Source organism: Mus caroli, unplaced genomic scaffold (genome assembly GCF_978045245.1).
Source record: "Mus caroli unplaced genomic scaffold, Mus_caroli_1 scaffold_17, whole genome shotgun sequence".
In the NCBI taxonomy this organism is placed as follows: Eukaryota; Metazoa; Chordata; class Mammalia; order Rodentia; family Muridae; genus Mus; species Mus caroli.
This window is the reverse complement of record NW_028227272.1, coordinates 815562-838025: the sequence shown is the minus strand read 5'-3', so window position 1 is coordinate 838025 and position 22464 is coordinate 815562. Positions and strand designations below refer to the sequence as shown.

The following is a 22464-nucleotide window of genomic DNA, read 5'->3' as shown; positions in this document are numbered from 1 at the left end:
TGTGAATCTATCTTTGCCAGGGAGAAAAACCCAAGGCCTCTTATGCTCCATTATCTTAAAGCCACTACATACCCCTTCCAGACTGTTTCCTCCATAGCTGATATTTCTGGTCTTCTAACTGCTATTCCAGCCCTGGAAGGATGCCAGTTCACACCTGTTCTGGGATCTTGAGTGACACTTCTCTCCTGATATCAGGAGGTCTGTACCTCCATCCAGAATGTGGGGTTCACATTCCCCCCATCATACTGATACTATAACTCCCTTGAGTTAAGGGAGTTAGCTTTCCTCTCAGCTTATACACCATTTCCCCCCGAGAAACCTTCCCTGACACTGTCTGGTTTTTAATCCCCTGTGTCTTCTTTGTCCTTCATATTGGAATCCCATGTGGCTTCTGAACCTAGCACTCAGCTCTCTGTTTCTGTGCTCTCTGAATCCCACCACAGCCCACCTTCCAGTCATATTCAGCAGGGATGCCTGAAAGGAATGGATGGAAGAACCTGGAGCCTGGTTGGCACTCTAGGTAGCAGATCTCAACTTTCTCTCCCTCAGCCTCCACCTGACCTGAGTGTCCCGGAGCCCAAAGTGCACCGTCACCCATGGCATACAAGATATGGCTGGTTGCTTTATGTGGTTAGAATTGCTGCCCTGTCAGTCTCCCATTAGACAGTAACTATCACTCCAAGCACGAGTCCTGCAGGCACTTGCCTAATATTAAGCTTTAGCACTCTAGACCAGGAATTGGGAAAGTTGGAAAACCTGGGCGTTCAGGTGAGAGTGAAATCCACCCCCCCCCAAGCCCCCCTGGCTGTCCTGAGCTTCTCTGCCCAAGCCCTGGCCACTCCCCAGAATGTTTCTTAGATTCCCCAAAAGGAGCAGTGATGCACATGTGCCTCTGCAGAGGAGGTCATTGTGGCAGCCTCACCTCTAAGATCTTAGGTCTTTTTAGGGGACCTCAAGTTAGGACCAGGCCCATGGTTATCCTCAGAATTCCATGGGTGAGTAGGAGGCCTCGACTCTAGCCCTGTGCCCACCTTTGGGACAGCCACTTTGGGCCTCCATCTACACATAGGAGCCTTGTCTCCTATTCCTCTGGTGGCTGTAGAGAGCTCTGACTGGGGTGGCACCTCTCTGTAGGGCCTACAGGGGTCTGGAACTGGTCACGTTCTGGACACATCATGTGATAGCAGTTTCCTTCTCCCGAATTCCCTGGCAATATGCATGTGCCTCTTTAGTAACTACCACAACATGCCCATTTCTTGTGTCTGTCAGTCCACGATCAGGCTGCCTGTCCTTTCAAGCTTTGTTTCATGCCCACCCTGCACCCAATCAGCCCAGAGATACACAGGCTTGCTCCCTTAAAAAAAATACATAGTTTATTTGCTTTTTATTTCACGTTTGCTTTGCCTTCATGTATGTATGTGCACCACACGTGTGCCTGGTGCCCGTAAAGGACAGAAGAGGGTATTGGATCCCTGGGGATTGAAGTTATGGATCATTTTGAACCACCATGCATGTGCTGGAAATCACACCAGGTCCTCTGGAAGAACAACAGACTCTTAACCCCTGAGCCTTCTCTCCAGCCTGGAAGGCTCTCCTAATCAACGTCATATACTCTCATTTCACACACAGAGGCCTTCCTCAGCTGCTGCTGCTTACGTATCTACCTGTCTTCTGGTGAAGTTCTCACATCCCTCCATTCCCTGGAAGCCCCATCACCTCCTGCCTTCCCACTGCCTTCCCAGATGTGTTCTCCTGGGCTCTAAGGAGTGACTGTGTAAATGTGTGTGAGAGTCTTACAACCTCTTGCTATGTGACCCTCGGCAAGTTTCGTAACGGAGATGACCCGTGTAAACCATATGTCTCTGCCTGGTCTGGACACTGTACTCCCTGGCCATCTGAGGACAGGTCAGCTCATCCCATCCTCTCCTGTTCTAAACAGGTCATAAAGAATTCTCCTGTGAAGACGTTCGCCAGTGCCACCTTCAGCTCGCTTCTGGATGTGTTTCTGTCAACCACAGTGTTCCTGATTCTCTCTGTCACCTGCTTCCTAAAGTATGGAGCCACAGCCACCCCTCCCCCACCAGCTGCCCTGGCCGTCTTTGGTGCAGACCTGCTGCTGGAGGTGCTTTCCCTCATAGTGTCCATCAGGTATGTTCCAGTTGGAGAAGTGGCTCCAATGCTTAGCCTCTAGCTCCCTCTTCTGGCTTCATGGTTAAAGGCAAACTGATTAACCAGGTGTCCAATGAGAATAGAACTTCATTCCCTTCCCTCTCACCCCATTTCAGGGCACTGACCTTCACCCCAAACTGGTGGCACACTAGAGAGTCAGCCGCCCTTCAGCCCAGCTGATGCCAGATCTAAATTAGAGATTAAAAGGAGAAGTGAGGGCTGGAGAGATGGCTCAGCGGTTAAGAGCACTGACTGCTCTTCCAAAGGTCCTGAGTTCAAATCCCAGCAACCACCTGGTGACTCAAAACCATCTGTAATGAGATCTGATGCCCTCTTCTGATATGCATGAAGACAGCTACAGTGTACTTAGATATAATAATAAATAAATATTAAAAAAAAGGGGGGGGGGAAGTGAGAAGTTCAGAAAGAAGAAAGGGGGGAGGAAATGCAAAGGGAGCATATAACAGGCGGGAGCAGAGAGCGAGCCTCTGCTAACCTAAGGGTCAGGCTAGCCCAACTGAGGAAGCTGTCAGTTTCCGAGCGTGGAATAGGCAGTACTTAGAAATGACAGCAGTGTGTAAGCAACAGGAAGAACAGGGAAGCTGGGCCTTGTAGATGTGTTCACACGCCGTGGTACATAGACTACTATCAAAGCAGGCACAGTGGCACACACCTGCAATCCCAGCACGTGGGAGATGGAGGCAGGAGGATCAAGAGTTCAAAGCCACTTTGGTTGCTTAGCAAGTTCAAGGCTACCTGGACTACACAGACCAAAACAAACAAAGATAGCCTAACATGGAAAGAGAGAAAACCTAAAACAGTGGGGAGGAATATGGATCACATCTGGAACAAGGATCTAATATCCGTAGTGTATCAGGTTGATACCGCTCAGTCATATAAAGACAAGCCAGCCCCCTTTATTTTTTTAATTGAAAATATTTTTTCATACGATATATTCTGATCATGGTTCCCACTCCCTCAGCTCCAAGCCTTCTTCCCCTCTCTTTAGAAAACAAACAGACCAAAAAAGGAGGGTTCAAAGAAGAAAGAAAAAGCACTAGAAATATATAAACATTGAGTTCATTTTGTGCTGGCTATACGCTGCTGGGTATAGGGCTACCCGTAGGAGTGGTTTATGTACCTAGTGAGACTCCATTAGAGAAAACAGTGTTCCCTTTGCAAACCGCTGTCAACTGCAGAGAGCTTCTTGGTTAGATGGGAGCTCTCGTCCACTTCCGGTCTCAGATTTGGGACCCCATCTGACTTGGACATGCGCAGGCCCTGCCATCATCTCTGTGAGTTCATGTGTGCGTCAGTCCTGTTGGCTCTGGAATCGTCCATTCCCTCTGGATCTTACAGTCTTCCCACCCTGTCTTCTACACAGCTCCCTGACCCTGATGAAGGCTTTCATAAAGACATCCCATTTAGGACTGAGTGCTTTGAGGTCTCTGACTCTCCTCACATTGTTCAGTTGTAGGTTTCTGTGTTCCCATCTATTTCAAGGAGCTTCTCTGACAGTGGCTGAGCAGGACAGTGACCTATGGGAATAACAGGATAAATATTTAAATAGACAGAAGACCAGCCCAAGGTTCTGGGAAGACCATAGCTTTCTCCATGTCCTTTAGGTGTGCGTGGATGCCCAGAGCACTTCATTTGCTTGCACACCCATCCCAATACATACCTGTCTCCTGCCTGCTGTGACCATGAGTCCTTGCACCATGCCAGCCAGTTCAGTCCACTGATAATTGCCCCCAGGAGCTAAGACAGAAGTGGCAAGATGTGCCTTATCTGTGGGTTCCTGCTACTTCCACTCAACACCCCAGTGCAGAAAAACAAACAAACACAGCAGCAACAACAACAACAGAACAGCTTAGATCTGGCCCCGATACTTCCACATTTTATCTTTTCTCCCTTTGGGATGGGATAACTCCCTCCCTCCTCCCTCAGTTCCCACCCTGCAGCAGAGACTGCTTTCTCCCCTAGCTGAAATGATGTGTCTGCACCTTCCCTTAAATTCTCTTTCAGAATCAAGCCCTGCCCACAGCTAACAATTGTCCTGTTCCAGCCCCCACACCCCTGAGTCCAGTGTCCACTCCCTAAGACAATCTTACCAGGGTCTACTGCGGTAGAACCTAAGCCAAGAACCACCTCGGCCTCTCTCTTTCTTTTGTGTATATTGTTGGGCAGTGCTGGGGATTGAACTAGGTTCTCTTCTGTGCTAGGCAAGTATCATATCACCAGACAGACACATCCCCACTTTCTTTTCCTTTTGAGGCAGAGTCTCACTAAGGAGCCTACTCTGGCCTTGAACTCAACTCTGTAGCCTACGTAGGCTTTGACTACTCTGGGAGTAGCCCAGGCTAGCCTTGAACTCACTCTGTAGCCCAGACTGACTTTGAACTGATTTTCCTGCCTCAGCCTCTTGAATACCTGATGTGGCAGTTCTGTGCCACCACCTCTGGATTTTTTTTAAATTTTATAAATGAGCATTATAGTGATACCTATTATGTCCAACATTCAGAAGGTGGAGACTGAAGGACCACAAGTTAAAGGTTCTCCTTGGCAACAACCAGGTGTAAGGCCAGTCTGTGCTGTGTGAAACCCAACCTCAGAAACAGAAATTGACAACAAAATGAATTTTATACTGATAGTTCACATGCAACAAACTCACTTGATTACACAAATAACTGAGCGACTGGGATGAGGCTCAGTGGTGTAGTCAAGGTTCAGCACTGCAAAAAATATATATCTATATATGTGAATTTTAATAAACATAGAAAGTTGTAAAAATATAGTCACAATATAGTTTAGAACATTTCTGTTACCTGGAATCCCTGTGCCTGTATGTACTCTCTACACCTGTGCCTGTGTGTACTCTCCACACACCTGTGCCTGTGTTACTCTCCACACACCTGTGCCTGTGTGTACTCTCCACACACCTGTGCCTGTGTTACTATCCACACACCTGTGCCTGTGTGTACTCTCCACACACCTGTGCCTGTGTTACTCTCCACACACCTGTGCCTGTGTGTACTCTCCACACACCTGTGCCTGTGTTACTCTCCACACACCTGTGCCTGTGTGTACTCTCCACACACCTGTGCCTGTGTGTACTCTCCACACACCTGTGCCTGTGTGTACTCTCCACACACCTGTGCCTGTGTTACTCTCCACACACCTGTGCCTGTGTGTACTCTCCACACACCTGTGCCTGTGTGTACTCTCCACACACCTGTGCCTGTGTTACTCTCCACACACCTGTGCCTGTGTTACTCTCCACACACCTGTGCCTGTGTTACTCTCCACACACCTGTGCCTGTGTGTACTCTCCACACACCTGTGCCTGTGTGTACTCTCCACACACCTGTGCCTGTGTTACTCTCCACACACCTGTGCCTGTGTGTACTCTCCACACACCTGTGCCTGTGTTACTCTCCACACACCTGTGCCTGTGTGTACTCTCCACACACCTGTGCCTGTGTTACTCTCCACACACCTGTGCCTGTGTGTACTCTCCACACACCTGTGCCTGTGTGTACTCTCCACACACCTGTGCCTGTGTGTACTCTCCACACACCTGTGCCTGTGTGTACTCTCCACACACCTGTGCCTGTATTACTCTCCACACACCTGTGCCTGTGTGTACTCTCCACACACCTGTGCCTGTGTGTACTCTCCACACACCTGTGCCTGTGTTACTCTCCACACACCTGTGCCTGTGTTACTCTCCACACCTCTGCTTGTGTGTACATACCCAGCCCCTCCAGGTTTCTGTCTAAAGCCTGGAATTCCTGGTCTCCATAACCTGTTACTCTAACTCTTTTTTTTTTTTTTTTTTTTTTTGGTTTTTCAAGACAGGGTTTCTCTGTATAGCCCTGGCTGTCCTGGAACTCACTTTGTAGACCAGGCTGGCCTCAAACTCAGAAATCCGCCTGCCTCTGCCTCCTGAGTACTAGGATTAAAGGCATGCGCCAGCACACCCGACTTACTCTAACTCTTTAATCACTGTTCCTGTTCCATTATATCCAGTTTGAAAGAATCTAGCCCCACCTGAGCTTAGCTGAGAGGACTCTTACTACCTGTACACTCTGGGAGTCGGGTGAACCGAGAAGCCACTGTTCTCCTACCTGGACATGGCAGCATCACAGTGCCCAAGGCTAGAAGAGGCTGGATTCCAGGTCAGGAGACCTACACAGTGAATTACACAGGTTCCCTGGGGGAAGCTAGTACTTCATCTTCCCAGCTTAGAGCTCCTTCTTGTACTCCAGTGCCAGGAAGATCACTGAGACCAGCTAGTTTTTATTTTAACCTGTATGATCTTGAGAACTGTACTGAAATCTTCCAGGCATCCTACCTCCTGGGACTCAGCTCCATTTGTGTCCCTCTCTAGAGGCCCTGGGTTCTGCCTGTAAAAATGTCCATGTTTTTTCCTCAGTTATGTTCCAGGGCCTGTGTTTTCACTTAGTTTTGATGAAGCCAGAACAGCCCAGGGACCATAAAAGTGTACTTGAGTCTCTGTGAGCAATGGCCAGAGGATTAGGGGTTTCTGTTCATGACTAAATGTATAGGGTTAAGGCCAAAGATGTAAGTTTTGGGCATGTTGGAGACACCTGAGCCACTGATCCCCAAGTGGCTCCTGACTAGATGTCAAAACAGTGAGCCTGTTCATACTCCCCGGCAAAGGCCTAAGAGAGTTCTGAGTCTCCACTCCAAGGTCCCAGTGTCCTCTTCTCTAGTGTCCTGCCCTACCCTGCCCCAGGGTCCCCTAAAGGGCCCTCACCTTTCCTAGTCACTGTTCTCAGCTGCACACTCAGTCCCTACTCTTCATCAGAGGATTTATCAAAGCACCCTCACTTCTTAAGGTAGCCCAGATCTGCAGCGCTGAGAAGAGTCATAGGCTTTGTTGCTGGGATCAGAAGGCATCTCCCAGGAAATAAAGAAGCTGTCAGCTACCCAAGTGGTGGTGGCACATGCCTTTAATCTCAGCTCCTAGGAGACAGCAGCAGGCGGATCTCTGTGAGTTGAGGCCAGCCTAGTGTACAGAGCGAGTTTCAGGACAGCCAAAGCTGTACAGAGAAACCTTGCCTCAAAAAACCAAAACAAGCAAACCAACCAACAACAAAAGCTGTCTGCTGTATTTGTCATAGCCGTGATCCAGGCTGTGAATGAAGCAGCTGGAAACACAAGGATGGGGGTTTGGGGGTGTTAGTGGCAGTGAACTGTCTTCAGTACCTGACCTAATTTGCTGAAGGTTGGATGGCTTTTAATGTCCCAACCCAAACCGAATCTGTTTAGCTGCAGCTGAGCTAACACCTCAAGAAACTGCCTGCTTGTGCACAGACTCAGTGAGCCCTGGCTGCGGTGTATCAGCAAGCATTTCACTTCTATGTTTCTAAGAAGGAGGTAGTAGATGAGATGTGGGTCCTAGTAGAACAAGGGAGAATGTCACTGTGTGACCCTGGCAAGGCATCTCTATCCCTGGTTAACAGCAGCCCTCCCTCATTGTGACCCCCAAAAGACTCAGTAGAACACTTCTAGATAGAAGCCCCACTGAGGACTTCTTGAGTTATGGTAGACTTTACTTGGGGGTTGTTACTATTTTTGTAAACCCCACAGACCTCCAGAGGTCTTTGACAAGTGCATTTTGACCAAATGGAGGCAGTAATATGGATGTGAAGCTCTGTGTGGGCATCAGAAATGGCAACATGGGACAGATGAAAGTGTAGCATGCTAACCCTCTGCTCCTGAACCTCTCCCTTCTGTGTCCAGAATGGTGTTTTTCCTAGAGGATGTCATGACATGCACAAAGTGGTTGCTGGAATGGATTGCTGGCTGGCTCCCTCGCCACTGCATTGGGGCAATCTTGGTGTCTCTTCCTGCCCTGGCTGTCTATTCACACATCACCTCTGAGTTTGAGACCAACATACATGTAAGTATCTGCAGGCCGTCTCCACGCCCTCCAGGCTCGCTAACCTCTTCTTTCACTTTAAGTCTGGTTACTTGGGGTAAGGGCTAAAAATTGAAGTTTTAAAAGAGGTACTCTCTGTTACTGCTCCCATCCACTCTCTTAAAACAGGAAGCATGTGCTAGCTGGGCTTGGTGGCACACATACACACACACATAATGGCACACACACATACATGGTGGCACATAACAGGTGCTAAGTCTCTGACTGGCACCTGGAGTAGCTGCTGTTCTGGGGAGGAGCTTTGGAGTTTACTCCACAATGGACGAGGCCGTTTCTTACCCTTTCGGCTGAGAGCACTGTGCTTGAGTGTAATAGACCTGCCTGGGAGCATCTGAGGTCCTAGCATCAACTCACTTCTCAGTGGACCACAGCAGGATTGAAAGAAGCGTTTGGAAGGTGGCCCCTCTCACAGTGGTAGAGCCCCAGTAAGCAGCTTCCCTTTCCTGTCTATCAAAGGGACGTGTGCCATCTTACCTGTCTGGAGGAATATTCTCTTAGCAGTGTGGACTTGTAACTAAAATGCTGTGCCATGGGACAGATATGTGATCTGTTTTTAAAACCAGTAGGTTACCCAAAGGAAGACTTACTGCACATTTCACAGTTACTTCTTGTCACTGTGACCAAATACTTAATGAGAAAGGTTGTAAGAGATGGAGAGTTAGCTCTGCTCAGAACTTAAGGGAATAGCCTGTCATAGCAGGGAAGGCATAACTCCACAGAAGGGTGTTTGTCAGGCTGAGACTCTTCATCTCCTTACAACTTGGTTAAACAGGAAACAGATGGGGTAGGACACAAACCAGGCTCTAAATCTCAAGGCCCTTCTCTCCAGAGATCCACTTCCTGCTGCTAGGGTCCACTTCCCAGAGACCCCACAACCTCCTAGAAGAGCACCCCTGGCTGGGGACCAGGTATACAAGCACATGAGCCTGTGGGGGACATTTTACATTCAAGCCATCACAAGTGGTACCAGAGATGCCTGATACTGAACAGAAGTGTGGGTGGGTGGTCCTCTCACTCTGTGGCACACAGATAGGATGGAGGCAACATGGCAGAGGTGGCAGAGGCTATACTAACAGTGTCTTCTCTTGCAGGTCACCATGTTCACTGGCTCTGCGGTGCTGGTAGCCGTTGTGCACTACTGTAACTTCTGCCAGCTCAGCTCCTGGATGAGGTCCTCCCTCGCCACCATCGTGGGGGCTGGGCTGCTGCTTCTGCTCCACATCTCCCTGTGTCAGGACAGGTGTGACTGCGTTCTTACCTCATGCCGCCCTCGTCTAGCATCTCTTAGGGCTCGGCAACAGTTCTGTGTTTGTGCTGCATGATGCCTTTCCTTCATGACTTGAAATAGCTTCCAGCACACATGTGTTCAAAGAGAACCAGCTGAGGATGTAGCTCAGTGGTAAAGTGCCTGCCCAGCATGCAATCCCCAGGAGTACCAAATACACACGCACACACACACACACACACACACAGAGAGAGAGAGAGAGAGAGAGAGAGAGAGAGAGAGAGAGAGAGAACCAAGCATCATACAACCCAAAACATAATAAAGAGCCCTAAGAGTCTTTTTTTTTTTTTTGAGACAGGGTTTCTCTGTGTAGCCCTGGCTGTCCTGGAACTCACTCTGTAGACCAGGCTGGCCTCAAACTCAGAAATTCGCCTGCCTCTGCCTCCCAAGTACTGGGATTAAAGGCGTGCACCACTGCCTGGCGAGCCCTAAAAGGAAAGGAAAGGAAAAAGGCTGTGTGTATGTATATATTGAATCATAAATGAACATTGGATTTAGACTTAGTGTCTATCACTAAAAAACACTTATATCACCAGTTGTGTACAAATATTCCGAATTCCACAAGACTTCTGATCCTACACACTTGGATATGGGAATGTAATCTGTATATATTTGAATATAGATGTCCTTGGGTATCTGCCTCTGCAAGACACCTAACTACTGTAGGATATTTGAACTTTTTTGTGTGAATAAGTTGTAATCTAAGAAGGGAAGACTGGGCTGGAGAAATGGCTCATTGGTTAAGAGCACTGACTGCTCTGCCAGAGGTCCCGAGTTCCATTCCCAGCAACCACATGATAGCTCACACCCATCTGTAATGGAATCTGATGTCCTCTTCTGGTGTGTTTGAGGACAGCTATAGTGTACTCATATACAATAAATAATTCTTTAGAAAAGAAAAGAAAAAGAAAAGAAGACCTGAATTATTTCACATGAGAGAGTCGTGATGAGGAAAGCCAGAGTGGTGCAGGCCTGTAGCCCTAGCACTCAGGAAGCTGAGGCAGGCAGTCTAGCCTAAGCTACATAACAAAACTTTATTAGTACATGCCTGTAATCTCACCACATGGTAAGCAGAGGCAGGATAATCAGGAGTTTCAGGTCTTCTCTGGCTGTGTAGAAAGTCTGAGGCCTTCTGGGCTACCTGAAAGCATGGTATGGACAGAGATTAAAGTCACATGATGAACCTCCAGAGACAGGACCAGTCCTCAATTGAGCTATACAATGACAGGGACATTTAAACCCGGTAAGAGCCAGGTATGGTGGCTCACACCTGTAATCCCAGTGCTGGTGAAAGGGAAGTAGATGCAGAAAGACAGCAAGTTTGTTTGAGGGTAGCCTAGGCTACAGAGGAAGTGAGACCGTTTCGGTCCCTTCAGGTAACCAGTTAGCACAGTTAGCCCTGTGTGGATAGTGACAGTGAAATGCCCTGTGTGGATAGTGACAGTGAGGTTCTTTCCTCTGCAGGCTCCACCAGGGTCATCCTGTTTGCTTCTTGGTTTGTTATGTGTCAACTGTTATACCAGCAACTAGCTTTGAGGCTTTTACTCTTTGTCAACTAAAGACAGGTTCAACATGCAGTTAGAAACAGAATAGAAACTTGGGTAGCAGAATGTATACAGTATTTTGTTAATAGTTCCTATCTCTTAAACCAATTAAGCTTCTGTTTGTGTAACAAACATTTAAGTATCAGGCCTTTCCTGTAACTTAGCCAGGTGCTTCCCAGCTGCAGTGGAGAGCCACATGTTCATAAAGCCAGAAAGCAGGCGAGCAGGGTGTTACACAGTGACGGGGACAGTTCTCCATGTACTTTGCCGAACATCTAACATTCTGGCGTGGGTGTCCCCGAGGACCACGGCTTTACCAAATGCTTTATCAGCAGTATCAAGAGTCTGTGGGAATCACAGCGTATTGGTGATTAGGGAGCAACAAGGTGACTGTCCTCAATCTCCTGCCTGTATTCATAGCAATGTGAAAGTCAAGTTCTCTGCAAAGCAAGATCAAAAGGGAATCTGAATTAGAGCTGCAGTTCAGTATCCAAGGAAAAGCTGTGACAAGCAATTACACTGAGTGAAATGCAGGACCTTCTCCTGCCGTTGTGGGACATCTGGACTCAGGGTCATCACAGTGCTTTATACAAAGAGTGTGGAATTCATTAACAGCTTTCACCTTTGGGTGCCTCGTGAGCCCCTCATGGTGACATGGTCAGAGCTTTGGCTTCCCCTCTCAGATCCAGAGGAGTGAAGTAGGGGCCTCCCATCTGCCTCCCTGCTACAATTCAAACAGCAGATTTTGGCGGGAACTAATAGATGAACCTTAACAAGACCCCTTCTACATGGAGGGTTCTCAGAGGTACAGCCCAGTCCCAGTTGTAGCTGGGACTAGCAGGGCAGTGGTTGCCAGGTAGTAAATAAAAGCCTGAATTCACCTTTTACAAAAGAGAAGGTGTGCACCAGACTTGTGTTGCTGGGATAAAACGCCCGGGCAGCTTACAGAAGAGAGTGCTGAGTTGGGCTTATGGTTTCAGAGGATCATGACCAAATATTTACCTCATGTCACCCAAAAGGGAAGTTACGTGAACTCTTCTTGGGTTGCTTTTAATAATGCCTTTTTATTTTCTGTAATACTTTATTCATTTTCTCTCCAGTTCCATTGTGATGTCCCCCTTGGACTCAGCACAGAATTTCAGGTGAGTTTCCAACCCGGGGCCTTATCTTCCGAAAATATGCATGTACGTACATGCATGCTTCTGTGTGTGCATGTGTGTTGTGTGTGCGCATGCACATACAGGTTGAGAAAGCAAACAATAGCTGCATATTAAAGTATCCGATCACAGTTGTTTCTTACTGGGAAGGTGGTTACTCATTAGACATATACTAGAGTTTAATTTTATGCAACAGGAAATATCTCAAAGAAAATATTTTATTATCTAAAATATTTTGACCTGGAGTAGCCAAAATGTCTTAGCTGTTAAAAATGCTTGCTGTAAGAGTCTAGCAACTTGAATTTGATTCCCAGCGCCCATGTAAGAGAAGCTGGAAAGGACCCAGTCAACAGCTGCCCGCTGACCATCACAATGCCCCTCAGCATTCATCCTTACACTCATCACACACAGGCAGACAGTAATGATAAATAAGTAGTTTAATTATAAAAGACGCTACTATCTGGCTAGAAATTTGAGATAATAAATATTTGAATTAAAAAATAAATATTTTGAAATTTTAAACTAAATAACCCTTACTTTACTATAAACATAAAAGTAAATTTAAAATAAATTGAAGGGTAAGAGATAACAATTATGTGTGCTGTGTACATGCAGATCTGCAGCCACACATGCTTCTGTATGCACACACATATGCCACAAAAATACAAATAATTAAACCATAAAAGCTAGAAACATATTCATTTCCATGCCTCTTAAGGCAGATAATTTTCCAGTCTTATCAATAATAAATTGATCCACATAAAAAAAACCTGACTGACATATTGGAAGGGACAGAAAAACATTAATAGAACATAAAGCCCACACAGGTGAAGCTCACAAAATCGATTACAGATTCCCCACCTCCCCCTGCTCCTGGGAATCACACCCAGGCACTGTACAAGCTGCAAGTGTCCCCACTGATCTTTTAGCTGAGCTTAAGCAGGACCTGATGCCAACCATGGCTATCAAGCCTGTAACACTAGTACTCTGCAGCCCGAGGCAAGGGGGCTGCAATGAGTTTGAGGTCAGCCTAGGCTATAGAGTATGGCACTATATAAACAGCCCTGATAGATCCCAAAGGTTATAGGTACCAAACCTTGCTGGTTAGGGCTGAAAGGTGGCCCTGGCTTTCTCTTTCTCTGTCTGCTATTTCAAGTACCTTTTGCATGATAATAGATCTTAAAGTGTTTTACTTTAGCTTCCATCCATAGTTGGACGCCCCAGGATTCAGTTACTCATACATTTACCCATCTCAGACTCCTCTTTTGGACTGAGTGTGAAGGTATGGGCCTGTAATCTCGGCTATGAGAGTAGAATTGTACATCCAGGGCCTGCGTGAGTCCAGTGCAGGGTGAGCTTGGTTAAGGCTGGCCTCGAATCCAGTGCAGAGTGAGCTTGGTCAAGGCTGGCCTTGAACACTTTCCTGGAGATGCCATCTCAGAGTGGAAAGGAAAACTGAAAGAACTGGGAACGGCCTGCTCGCTAGGTGGTGGAGTCCTTACATGACACAAGGCCCTGCGGTCACTCACCAGGGCACAAGCTGGCCAACAGTCCTTTTCTTGGAAACTGGCCTTTGCTGTTTAAATGTACAACTGGATTGGATGCTCTTGTCCACCTGTCTTAGACTTGCTGGGTGTGGTGGCATATCCCATAATCCCACACTTGGGCAGTGAGGGCAAGGGGTTCAAAGGTTCAAGTTCATCCTCAGCTACATAGTCAGTTAATTCCAAGACAGCTTGAGCAACACAAGATCCTGTCTTAATAAAACAAAATACAGGGCCAAGTGGCTTGCTTCTTCCAGCACAATGAGAACTGACTTCATGGACACATTCCTGGGTGTCTGTATTCACCAATCACACATACTCATAATTATAAAGTTGTTTCCGTTTGGGGTTTGGTTTGGGTTTGGGATTTTTAAGGTATAGGCCAATGAGAATGCTTAGTACATGCTTGCTACCAAACCTGGTGACCTAAGTTTAGTCCCTCAGGAAACTTACTAAAAAGGGCTGGTCCTCAATGTCACAATATTGGGACCCAGCAAGCCATGCTCACAGGAGATACAATTGGTTTCTCCCCGACCCAGACCCTCTGTACAACTCGGCTTAAAAGCCAGGCAGAGGCAGGTAGATCTCTGAGTTCGAGGCCAGCCTGATCTACAGAGTGAGTTTCAGGACAGCTAGGACTACACAGAGAAACCCTGTCTCGGGAAAAATAAAAAATAAAAGCCAGAGAACCTCAGGCTGGAGTAAAATATGTTTTAGTTAGTTAAACAAAGTGTTCACTTTGCTTAGCATTTGTGATTGGTAGGTATTATCATTTGTTTCAATGCTGTAAGTGAAATAAACATGGGATGTCCTACGATAGAGAACTCTGTCCTGTTTCCCAACCACTGGGCTAGGAAGCCTGTGTCAGGTCCAGGCCTCAGCATATTACAGGGAGAGGACACCAGAATCAGCAAAAGGAAGCATTTGGCCCAGTGAGCTAGAATAGCCCTAAAGGACCTCAGTGAAGACAGGTGGCTCCAAGCTTCTAATAGCAGGCCACTTAGGAAGCCCAGGGAAAGCTGGTGGTCAGCAAAACCTGAATTGCCTGTGCAAGCAGCCGCCGTACCATGGGCTGCTGCCATCCAGGGATGGTGGAACCCCTTCCCATCCCAGCTTCCTGTATCAACCCAGGCCTCTCTGAGGATGCTAACCTCCCCTCCGGAGCTGACACAGCTACCCTGAACCTGAAGAGAGAAGGGACCTGGCCATGTCCCAGCTGTCTCCATGGTTTACAAGTGAGGAAACCGAGGCCTCCAAAGTCTTCAGTTGTCCTGCCAGAGTGGCTTAGGGACCATCCCAATCTCGTGGCTTTTATGGTGGTGTTTTAAGGAGTGTCTCAATGGCCTCAAGTTCATTCCCCCCCCCCTTTTTTGAGATAAAATATTATGTAGTCCAGGCTGGCCTTGAACTTGCTGTGTACTCAAGGGTAACCTTAAACTCTTAATAGTCTAGTCTCTACCTCCAAATGCTATAATGACAGATTGTGCCACAAGGCCTTGGGACATCCATTATTTTAAAATATCCTTATGTCAACGGTAACAATAAGACTTTAGTTAAATACTGTAGCTAAGGAATTAAGGTTTCTGTGTCACCTGAGAACATATCAATTTTATATCCATTTATCTTTACATAGTGAACAATTCTATCATTATATAAAATCTAACAACTTACCTTGGGAAATTTAGAAATGCATTAACATATAAAACTTATAGGAACTCAACAGTCAAAACTCTGTTAAAAATAGAAGGGGGTGGCAAGAAAGGGATACAGAGAAGGAAGAAGGAAGTTCAAATGTTAACGTAAACAGACTCCGGGAAGCAGGACAGGAGAGAAATCATATTTTTAATTTCTACTTTCCCCCTAAATTTTCTATGATTGAGTATGCAGTATTTTTACAGAGGAAAAAACTGAGCAAGTATGGTGATGTACGCTTATGATCCCGCACTCGGAAAGTGGAGACAGGAGGATTAGAAATTCAAGGTTACCCTTAGCTATATAGTAAATTCAGGCCAACCTGTGCTACATACGATCCTGCCTTAAGAAGAAAAAACAAAAACAAAACAAAACAAAAATGGTAGCTGCCGATGCTAATCTCAGGTTTCAGCTGCTGGCCCATCAGTGGCATCTGCTTGCCAGAGAACAGCGCAGCTGGATGTAAGTTCACTTACCTGGGAATGGGAAGTGTGGCCTGCAACAGTTTGAAGGCTGAAGTTACTGCTTAGAGAGTGCTTTTCTCCTTGCACAAGGCTCTGGGCTCAGTCTCTAGCCCTTACAAGGATTTCTTGGGAATTTCTAGTTAAATTCTAAATGCACTATATTTAAAATGATTCAGTAATCCCACTGTATGCAAAGGTGAGGGTAGGAATGTTCTTTGAAGCCTCATTTCTCACCACAACTACTCAGCATGAGTGTGGTCGTCCATATATTACATTACTCTGTAGCCATGAGAAAATAGCTGCGTTTGTTACCCGGAAGGGAAGACTATTCTGTTCCTTATGCTGACTGACTTGCTTACCATGTGCATATATTATGTGTATATATATATATATATATATATATTATCATATCTTAAATGTATACATCTCATATTTCTTTTTGAAAATGTTAAGATTGTCTTAAATAACTTTGGTGAAGCTGAACTACCTAGAAATGGGGTGTGTGTTTTGTGAAGTTTCATACAAGTAGAGAATAAATAAAGTATAAAAAAGTCTTTGCAAAATGATGTCTTTTAAAAACCTAAAAATAAAATCTATCAGAATATTCAGTTTCTTGGATTCAGTAATGATACTGTGATCACTAAGAGACATGTCTGTATCTTGGGAGAGACACTAAAATAGCCTAGCAACTTACTTTTGAAATGTTTAGGAAAAAGTATTTGGTTTTTTTTTGGAGGGGGTGGAGGGTTTGGTTTATTTATTTATTTTTTTAGATTTATTTATTACTTATACAATATTCTGCCTGCATATATGCCTACAGGCCAGAAGAGGGCACCAGATCTCATTATAGATGGCTGTAAGCCAAGATATGGGTGCTGGGAATTGAACTCAGAACCTCTGGAAGAGTAGCCAGTGCTGTTAACGGCTGAGCCATCTCGCCAGCCCAGGGAAAAGTATTTGCATGTGTCAGTATGTCTTTGTATGTCACATGTGTGTCTCTATAGATCTGTTGAGAGGAAGCAGAAAGGCAACATTTAAAAATTGTAAAACCCAGATGAAGCGCATCCAAGTTTTATGAAATTTAATGTTTCCATAAAGTTGAGATTTGTTGAGGAGAAAGAAAGTTTGTTGTTTTTTGTTTTTGTTTTTGTTTTAAAAATCTAATGCATTTTTCTAAAAAGCAGTTACAGCTGGGCCTAGTGGTCCAGGCTTGTCATTCTAGTGTGTGGGTATGGAAGCAGGAGGATAAATTCCAGGCCCACCTCCAGCTGCATAGCAAGTTCAAGACCAGCCTTGGCTGCATAAGACAAGAAAACAAATTAAATATGAATAAAACAAACGCGCCCGTGAAGCCTGCAAAACAGCCAGGCTGCTTTATGGCCGCATGGGTTGAGGGTACTGCTCGGGCACGCTGGGCAGAGTGCACATTCTCAGTTGTTTCGTCTCTCTGCTCCGCAGTGCCCAGAGGAACCCATGCAACAGCTCAGTGCTGCAGGACGGCAGGAGGCCGGCCAGCCTCATAGGCAAGGAGCTCATCCTCACCTTCTTCCTCCTGCTCCTCTTGGTCTGGTTCCTGAACCGGGAGTTCGAGGTCAGCTACCGGCTGCACTACCATGGGGATGTGGAGGCCGACCTACACCGCACCAAGATCCAGAGCATGAGAGACCAGGCTGACTGGCTACTGCGGAACATCATCCCCTACCACGTGGCTGAGCAGCTCAAGGTCTCTCAGACCTACTCCAAGAACCATGACAGCGGGGGAGTCATCTTTGCCAGTATTGTCAACTTCAGTGAATTCTATGAGGAGAACTATGAGGGGGGCAAGGAGTGCTACCGTGTCCTCAACGAGCTGATCGGTGACTTCGATGAGCTCTTGAGCAAGCCAGACTATAATAGCATCGAGAAGATCAAGACCATTGGGGCCACATACATGGCAGCCTCAGGGCTGAACACGGCCCAGTGTCAGGAGGGTGGCCACCCACAGGAGCATCTGCGTATCCTCTTCGAGTTCGCCAAGGAGATGATGCGGGTGGTGGATGACTTCAACAACAATATGTTATGGTTCAACTTCAAGCTCAGGGTCGGCTTTAACCACGGACCCCTCACGGCAGGTGTCATAGGTACCACCAAGCTGCTGTATGACATCTGGGGGGACACTGTCAACATCGCCAGCAGGATGGACACCACTGGTGTGGAGTGCCGTATCCAGGTGAGTGAAGAGAGCTACCGTGTGCTGAGCAAGATGGGTTATGACTTTGACTACCGAGGGACCGTGAATGTCAAGGGGAAAGGGCAGATGAAGACCTACCTTTACCCAAAGTGCATGGACAATGGAGTGGTTCCCCAGCACCAGCTGTCCATCTCCCCAGACATCCGTGTCCAGGTGGACGGCAGCATTGGACGGTCTCCCACAGATGAGATTGCCAACTTGGTGCCTTCCGTTCAGTATTCGGACAAGGCTTCCCTGGGATCTGATGACAGTACGCAGGCTAAGGAAGCACACCCGTCCTCTAAGAGGCCCTGGAAAGAGCCAGTCAAAGCAGAGGAAAGGTTTCCATTTGGCAAAGCCATAGAAAAGGACAACTGTGAAGACATAGGAGTAGAAGAGGCCAATGAACTCACCAAGCTCAACGTCTCAAAGAGTGTGTGAGGCAGCGCCGAGAGCTGCCGAGGTGCTCTGCGTGTCCAAACACAGTAACGTCTGTGTCGATAGGCTGTTGTGCTATCTAGCACCTCAGTTTCTGTCCCCAGATGTGGTGTCACGTGGTCATTTCAGCCCGAATATCTGTGTGGAGCACAGTTATTCAGGGTTCATTTCCACCCATTTTGGTTTTCCTTTACTCGCGTTCCCGGAAGCCTTTTCCTGGAAGCCTGTCCCCAGCCCAGCCAGGGGATCCAGTCAGCAGCGTGGAGGGATACAAGTGCCTTCAGGGTCTGGCCTTGCGTCTGGGGCTGAGGCCACTGGTGGAATCATGGCCCTGGGGATTATTTGACTTCTTTAAGAAAAAAAAAAAAAAAAGGAAAAAAAAAAAAGCTGTGGTTAAAATACCATTTTTATTGCCTTTTCTCACAAGTTTTTTTTCTCATACAGTGTTTTCCAGTTTATTTTTTCTATATGTGTAATAGTATTTTTCAGTCACCTGGCCTTTCTAAGCACATCCACGCACACACACTTGCGTTTATGAATCTGACATAAAGTGCCAGTAAACTCATCTGGGGGAGGGGCTATAGAAGGGAGCAGGGCTGGAAGCAAGCCCCCTCCTGGCATCTCTAGGGTACCTGGGCCCACATTCCTGTGGCCCACAAATGGGCTTCTCCGCTCCCAACACTGGGCAGTTTCAGGGGCTCATCTGCACGCAGGCCAAGATTTCATATGCTCACCAGACACAAAGCTTACAAACCAGGCCTCAGGAATCTCAAAGCCGTGTTTTCATCCCGACCCTACACAGAGGGGTCTTCCAGCCAAGAGTGAAGATGTTTGTCTCAGAAGCTGACCCATCTGAGGGAGATGTTTAACCATCTGAGGATGCATTTATTTATTTATTTATTTATTTATCAAAATGTGTGTATTATGGGGAGGGGGCACTGGGTAGTTTTGGTGGAGGGAAGCAGTCAGGGAGTGGGCAGGGCAGTTTGCAAAGGACACAGCCGACCAATGACAAGATGTCCATCTATGTTTCATGTCTCATCCACTGTGTCCCATGGTGCCACCCAGGGTGCTGTTCCCTCTTGTGGGGATCCAGAGTAAAACTGGCTCGGCGCCAAGTGGGATTCTGCAAACCTTTTGTCCGTTCCACCCACTGTTGGACTGCACGGGCTGACTTGTGGTGAGATTTAATTCTGTTGGCCAATTCAAACTCTTGAAGGGGGTTTCTTACGGTGCACCGAGGGACAGAGCCATCTGTTTTGCCAAAGGAGATCCAGACAGCCCGTCACAGATGAAATTTGAGTTCCTGGCTGCTAACCTTGCTTGTAATTAAATTGTGTTCTTCCATGATGAGTCTCAAGTTGATGCTGGATGGAGCTTAGGCTACAGCTGCCCCACCACCATCATTTTTCCAGGTCATGCTGATGTGCAGCTCTTGAGACAACTTAAGACCATCTCTGTGCCTGTTGGAGGTCTTCATGCCATGCCCTGTGTGTGGTGTGTTCTTTCACTGGTAAACTTCACTGTATAGCTTTCACATCTGAGTTAAGCCCGGTTTTCACTCCTCCCTGAAGATGGACAGAACCTGCTTATGCTAGCAAGGTGACATCTTAGCTTTAGTCAGCTACTTCCCCGGAGACACCTGGGATGGCCACCCAAGCAGCAAAGCCATGCCAGGACCCAGAGTATTCTTCGTGACTGGAAGATTTCCTGTCCCAGTTGGCTCCCTGTTGGTCTTCCAACTTGAAGAACAGATAAGTTGTGACAATACCTCTTGCTTCTAAAGAATGTATTCCTGTACAATGCCACAGATTTTCTTTTCTTAAAGACACTACCTGATTCTTTCCTTGTGCTAGTGATTTAGGGTATGCTGGGCTCTCCTGTTGTCAGTATTCAGGTGTGCTCATCTGACTGAGTACTGGGCTGTCTCCACCTCCAGGCCGCAGCACTTGCAGGAGCTAGCTAGTGGTCGGAGTTTTTGCAATCTTGGTTCAAGATGTGATCTGTCAAGTTCGTCTCTTCTCACACCTTCCCTCTCAAACTCTTTCTTTCTCTGCTACAAAGGTATCTGTGAGTCTTTCCCAGCCCACTCCCCAACTCTAGACCTCCAAACCAACTGGAGAGAATCACTAACCTTGAGCAGGTGACCTGGTTCTGCATTGTGCAAATGGAGCCCTGGCTGAAGGGCAGTTCATACAAAGTGCAGTGGTCTTAAGAAACACCCTGAGCCTTCCTGAAGAACCAGTGCAGACATTCTTCTTTCAGGGTGCAAGGCCCCTTGGGGCCTTTCCAGCTCCCTGCCCCTAAGCATACCTCAACACAGAACCACAGGATCTCTGCAGCACACCTGCCGTGCAGCTTGGTCTGTTGGCATTGAACAAACAGCTGTTGCTAGAGACAGTTGGGCTTCCAGGCAGTGTACTGGAGTGTCCATCAGGTGGCAGTACTTCTTAGGAACCTAGGGCAGGAAGCAATACTCCAGAATTGAATGTGTGTAAATAGTTGCTTTGCACTGCAATTGCCCTTTCCTTCTTGGCCCCAGCACAGATCAGTTTTATACATCTGTATGATCAAGCACACATAATTTTATCCCACACAAATGAACGTAGAGTGCTCGTCGGTTATAAACCCTCAAACAGCTTGACGAGCCCCACAGATGTGCCACACCTGCGCATGGCTCCCTCTGCCCTAACTTCACTCCTGGGATGCACCTGCACATTTGCACATGACACAGCGAGCCAAAGGCAGTGTGCGACCATCACCTGGGCTGCAGTCACTTGTAGTATCCAAAGATAAGTCTGCATTTGAATTTCTTGATTTTCAAGGTAAGCATTTTTTTTTTTGGACTGGTTGTTTTGAAAATCGCATCATGCCTAGAAATTATATTAGTAAGAACCAATTGTTTGTATTTCCATGTTTTCCTTTGCTCTGCTCTTTTTAAATTGTTAATTCTAAGAATTTCAAAATGCATCCACTGAAAACAAGGATATTAAAATGTTCTAAAACGTAACTTTGGTGCGTGGTATTCCTCATGGAGAAGCTTGGTACTGCCTTCCCTCAGACAGGCCCCTCTCACCCCGTGTGTGATCAGTGACTTGGAGCCAAGACAAGATTTACTTTTTGTTCCTACCATGGCTTTAAAAATGGGGGGTGAAGGGGGTATCTACTTTTTTGTGTTTCTGGGGCTATATTATTATTTTTTAAATGAATTCACCTACCGCAGTTAACTTTGGTTGAGAAATGTTTATTTTTACATAGAACATTAAACATTTAAAAATCAGGCTATAGAACACATACATTTGATAATTTCCCTATTCATTGGGAGTTTTCATGCAGGGCTACACACACACACACACACACACACACACACACACTGGTTTTGTTTTGAGACAAGGTTTTTCTGTATAGCCCTGGCTGTCCTGGAACATGCTCTGTAGACTAGGCTGACCTCGTGGTTCAGCATTTAAGTGAAGAGATTGGCTAAGAAAACACAATAGGTTTTCTGAAAAACACCATGAGACCTTTGTGCCTCATGGTTGGTGATTGCAGAGCTGAAATCCTGCTGCTTTCTGGTCTATGTCCCAACCCATTTCAGAATCTAAAATTACAGAACTTACCAGGACTGGTGAGCACACCTGTTATCTGGTATTTAAGAGACAGTGGCAGGAGCCGGGCGTGGTGGCGCACGCCTTTAATCCCAGCACTCGGGAGGCAGAGGCAGGCGGATTTCTGAGTTCGAGGCCAGCCTGGTCTACAAAGTGAGTGCCAGGACAGCCAGGGCTACACAGAGAAACCCTGTCTCGAAAAAACCAAAAAAAAAAAAAAATAATAATAATAATAATAAAATAAAAAAAGAGACAGTGGCAGGAAGATCAGGCTTTTGAGACCAGACTCAACTACATAGAGTTCAAGGCCAGCCTGGACTATGTGAGACCCTGTTTTGTTTTGTGTTTTAAAGTCACAGAATCTCTCCCAAAAAAACCCTAGAAGCCAT

At 46.7% G+C, this 22464-nt stretch overlaps 1 protein-coding gene across 2 annotated transcripts in view; it reads left to right on the top strand.

Annotated features, from left to right (window-relative positions):
• Positions 1–21480, top strand: part of Adcy9 (adenylate cyclase 9) — a 125733-nt gene extending 104253 nt beyond the window's left edge. For both annotated transcript variants that reach the window (XM_029470752.2, XM_021184932.2), the window contains exons 7-11: positions 1940–2148; positions 7939–8098; positions 9229–9377; positions 12067–12108; positions 17282–21480. In XM_029470752.2, coding sequence (XP_029326612.1) covers positions 1940–2148; positions 7939–8098; positions 9229–9377; positions 12067–12108; positions 17282–18473 — 1752 coding nt within the window. In that variant the 3' untranslated portion in view covers positions 18474–21480. The remainder of the gene's footprint in view (positions 1–1939; positions 2149–7938; positions 8099–9228; positions 9378–12066; positions 12109–17281) is intronic.
• Positions 21481–22464: the final 984 nt, after the last annotated feature.